Genomic DNA, 4,704 nt, shown 5'->3' on the forward strand with positions numbered 1-4,704 from the left:
ATGTTGTATATTTGAGAGGAATTGAAATTGAGAAGAAAAGAGAAGAAAATAGAGAAAACAGAAAACGAAGATTGATCTTCTGGTTCTGCAGATTGATACAGTTCTGCATAACATTCATACATTGATCTTGACTTTTATAGAAGCAGTTTTCTAGTGAATAGACTTCAACAAACTTAACCACCTTCTAACTATATTCTAACTACCTTTTAACCATACTCTAACTACCTAATTACTAACCAATTTGAATTACATCCAACATGCCCCCTAATTCAAAGTGATTCAATTGACATTAATACAAGATTGTTCCTTATCTATCTGAACTTCACGCTCTTCAAACTTTTAGTTAGGATGCCTTCCTTTTGATCACTCATACTGCAGTGCTCTAGTTTCATCCTTGCTTTCGTCACTTGACCTCTTAAGAAGTGAAACCTTGTTTCTAAATGATTGCTCTTTCTATGAACACGTAGATGTCTTGCACATTTTTGAGCAAAATGTCCTTCTTCACCACATCGATAGCACATTTTCATGCACTTTGCAGATCTGCTCAAACAGTCCTTGATCTTCTTAGACTTCATCTTTATCTCAGCTCTCTGATTCAACAATCTCTCACAAGCTGCATTTTTCACTGAAATCATGCCTTCTTCAGTCACGACACTCATGGTTAACAACACATCAGTTTTTTTCCCTTTGTCGCCTTAACCAATTGCAGTCTTCAATGCTTCAGATTTCATCTTTGTTACCAACCTCATGTCATCTTCCAACAATCCGTCCAGTTACTGCAATTCAGTCTTGTTGCAAGCCAAACATACAACAACTCTTGCCTTATTGCTATGAGCTGCAACATGAGTCCTAGTTGCATCTACTAGCTTTCCTTGGACCTCACTCTTACCATCATCACTATCATCATCTAACCCAATCACTTCCTTCTTTCTGCAAATAGAAATTGCAGGGACCTTTCTTCTGTTGCTTGGCACAATAGCAAGAGTGGCTGGAACATTAGCATATTTGTTTCCTCGCTCAACATCGCCTACAACAACTTTTGCTCTTACTTTGGGATTGACTGTTTTCCATTGATTTGTAGTTTTACAAGTTGTGTGAGGTTGAATAGCTGGGGTACTAACATCACCGTCCCTTGGATTCAACATCGCATCCAATCCTTCAACCTCCATTATTCTTGAAGATCTATTTGACAGTGTTGTTTTGAAGATTCTGTTTCTGGACAATGGTGCCTTCAATACAAACCTGTTTGCACTATCAAACATCTTTATTTCACCATGCTTCATCTTCATTGAAAATCCCTTTTCAAGTAGTTGTCCAAGACTTAACAGATTGTTCTTCATTCTTGGCACAAACAACACATCACATATGAAATATTGCTTGCCATCGTTCCTTTGAATCAACACATTTCCTACTCCTTCTGCAGTTACTTTGCTGCTATCTGCAAATCTAATCTCTCTTTTTACCTTCTCATCAATGCTTACAAACCAATCTTTGTGGCCAGTCATGTGATTCGAGCAACCACTATCAAGAAACCAAAACTGTGACGAAGAACGTTCTTTGTTTTTAACACCTTTTCCAGAACGATCTTCGTTTTTAACACTTTTTCCAAAACGATCTTCGCTTGTGATTGTCATCAATAACACATCCTCTGAATCTGAATTCTCAACTGCCATTTGAGCATCATCATCCTCTCTTTGGACTTTCTTGGATTTGCACTCATTTGCAAAATGCCCCCATTTTTTACAATTGTAACATTGGATTTCTTTCTTGTTAAATTTCTTCTTGCCATTCAAATTCTTGTTGCTGTTGTCACTTTTATTATGATTTCTTGAACTTCTAGACCCTTCATCGGAATCATCAGTCTCTTCATCAGAATCATACTTCTTGTACCACTTGAAGTTACCTTTGCCTTTCTTGTGCTTCACATCACCTTGGTTGGTCTTCTTGCTAACTTGAGCCTACAGGGCCTGCACTTGGGATATTGAGGTTGCTGCACACCTTTCTCTTAATCTCAATTCATGAGCTTCAAGAGAGCCTTGTAACTCCTCCATCTTCATCTTATCAAAATCCTTTGATTCTTCAATTGTCACTACTAAGTGATCATACCTTTGTTAATGTTCTAAGGATCTTTTCAATAATCACCACTTCAGTTAATGATTCACCATTTGTCCTCATCTGATTAACAACAACTTGCACACGATTGAAGTAGTTTGCCACATCTTCATCTTCTTCCATCTGCAATAGTTCGTATTGCCTTCTTAACATTTGGAGCTTCACTTTCTTGGTTTTTTCATCACCCGTGTAATACTTCACAAAGATATCCCATGCCTCTTTTGATGTAGATACCTTTGAGATCCTTTCAAAATTGTTTGAATCCACACTTTGCTGGATATAAAACAATGCCTTGCAATCCCGTTTCTTGCAATCTTTGAAAGTTGTTTGTTGTCTTTCTGTTGGATTCGCACCAAGTTGTTCATAGCCATCTTGAACAATCTCAAACACTTCTTGAGCTCCCAACAACGATCTCATTGATGCAGACCACCTCTCCCAGTTCTTTCCATCCAGAATTGGAAAATTCGATGGAAATCTTCCTCCATTTTTTTTCTTTCACTCACACTTGTGTTTCCCAATTTTGATTCCCCCTCACACTTGCACTCGTGTTTCCCAAGGTCTAGAACCCAAACTCTTGATGCCAATTGTTAGAACAGGTTGTATATTTGAGAGGAATTGAAATTGAGAAGAAAAGAGAAGAAAATAGAGAAAATAGAAAACAAAGATTGATCTTCTGGTTCTGCAGATTGATCTTATGGTTCTGCAGATTGATATAGTTCTGCATAACATTCATACATTGATCTTGGCTTTTATAGAAGCAATTTTCTAGTGAATAGACTTCAACAAACTTAACCACCTTCTAACTATATTCTAACTACCTTTTAACCATACTCTAACTACCTAATTACTAACCAATTTGAATTACATCCAACATGAACAAACGAAATATAAAGAGAGAATCGAACAAAACAAACGAAATACATTAATACTGGGCACAAATGAAATCGTGAGAAACCTGAGATTTATTTAATAACGCAAATGAAACAGTAAGAGAATTAAGAATTTGAAAATATGAATATGAAATCATGAGCAATGAATCGGATTTTCTGAAGCAAATTATGCGACAAACCAAAGTTAAATTGTACAATAACCAAGTTACTTAAAACTGAGATAACATCAATTCAACACAAATCAAAAACTACATATTCATGACAAGTATATAAGACAATTAATTGAATTTCTAAAGTTGCTCTGTTACAAACAATACACATGACAACAGTTTTTTTTAGAAATCTAGTTCAAAAATTAGCACATAGATAAAGTTAGTTGTGAAGAAAGTTTTAATTGCTTAATAGATTCTATATACCATTAATGAGGTAATTTCAAAACCCTACCTCACTTTCACTAAAGGTGACGTTGAAGGTCACAAAAATGGAGGCTATGCAGTTCACGGAACGGAAGAGTGAAACAAGAATAATGGAAAATAGCGAGAAACGAGAATAAAAGAAATAAGAAAGTGGTGCGCGATACTTACAACAATGGCAAGGTTACGATGGAGGCGAAGTTGAGATACGATGGTGGTGAGGTTGAGTTCGGCGAGACTGAGTTCAACTTTATGTTTAGGTTTTACAACTTTAGGTTCTGAGTTCAAATTAGGACACTTTTTTCCTTCTGTTTTGTTTTAAGAAACAACAAGATACTAACTCGCACGTTGCGCGGTAGAATTTAATATATTAGTGAGTATAAAATAACCATAATATATAATTTAAAAGTAATATTCATTTTGTTTTATGGTAGAATATATTCAACCATACTCTAACTACCTAATTACTAACCAATTTGAATTACATCCAACATGAACAAACGAAATATAAAGAGAGAATCGAACAAAACAAACGAAATACATTAATACTGGGCACAAATGAAATCGTGAGAAACCTGAGATTTATTTAATAACGCAAATGAAACAGTAAGAGAATTAAGAATTTGAAAATATGAATATGAAATCATGAGCAATGAATCGGATTTTCTGAAGCAAATTATGCGACAAACCAAAGTTAAATTGTACAATAACCAAGTTACTTAAAACTGAGATAACATCAATTCAACACAAATCAAAAACTACATATTCATGACAAGTATATAAGACAATTAATTGAATTTCTAAAGTTGCTCTGTTACAAACAATACACATGACAACAGTTTTTTTTAGAAATCTAGTTCAAAAATTAGCACATAGATAAAGTTAGTTGTGAAGAAAGTTTTAATTGCTTAATAGATTCTATATACCATTAATGAGGTAATTTCAAAACCCTACCTCACTTTCACTAAAGGTGACGTTGAAGGTCACAAAAATGGAGGCTATGCAGTTCACGGAACGGAAGAGTGAAACAAGAATAATGGAAAATAGCGAGAAACGAGAATAAAAGAAATAAGAAAGTGGTGCGCGATACTTACAACAATGGCAAGGTTACGATGGAGGCGAAGTTGAGATACGATGGTGGTGAGGTTGAGTTCGGCGAGACTGAGTTCAACTTTATGTTTAGGTTTTACAACTTTAGGTTCTGAGTTCAAATTAGGACACTTTTTTCCTTCTGTTTTGTTTTAAGAAACAACAAGATACTAACTCGCACGTTGCGCGGTAGAATTTAA

General features: G+C 35.2%; 1 protein-coding gene across 1 annotated transcript; it reads right to left on the bottom strand.

Moving 5' to 3' along the window:
• Positions 1 to 773: 773 nt before the first annotated feature.
• Positions 774 to 2,529, bottom strand: LOC140918672 (uncharacterized). The gene is made up of 2 exons (XM_073363351.1): positions 2,107 to 2,529; positions 774 to 1,958 (listed from the first exon to the last, which is right to left on the bottom strand). Exons 1-2 carry the CDS (start codon positions 2,527 to 2,529, stop codon positions 774 to 776), a joined length of 1,608 nt encoding a protein of 535 aa, XP_073219452.1.
• Positions 2,530 to 4,704: the final 2,175 nt, after the last annotated feature.

This window comes from Cicer arietinum, chromosome 1, assembly GCF_000331145.2.
Source record: "Cicer arietinum cultivar CDC Frontier isolate Library 1 chromosome 1, Cicar.CDCFrontier_v2.0, whole genome shotgun sequence".
NCBI lineage: Eukaryota > Viridiplantae > Streptophyta > Magnoliopsida > Fabales > Fabaceae > Cicer > Cicer arietinum.

What these genes read in the sequence shown, in the direction of transcription:
- LOC140918672 (XM_073363351.1), bottom strand. Translation starts at nt 2,529, where the DNA reads ATGAGATCGTTGTTGGGAGCTCAAGAAGTGTTTGAGATTGTTCAAGAT. An exon ending in TCCTTAGAACATTAACAAAG is followed by an intron (nt 1,959 to 2,106) that starts GTATGATCACTT and finishes CAGGCCCTGTAG; the next exon opens with GCTCAAGTTAGCAAGAAGAC.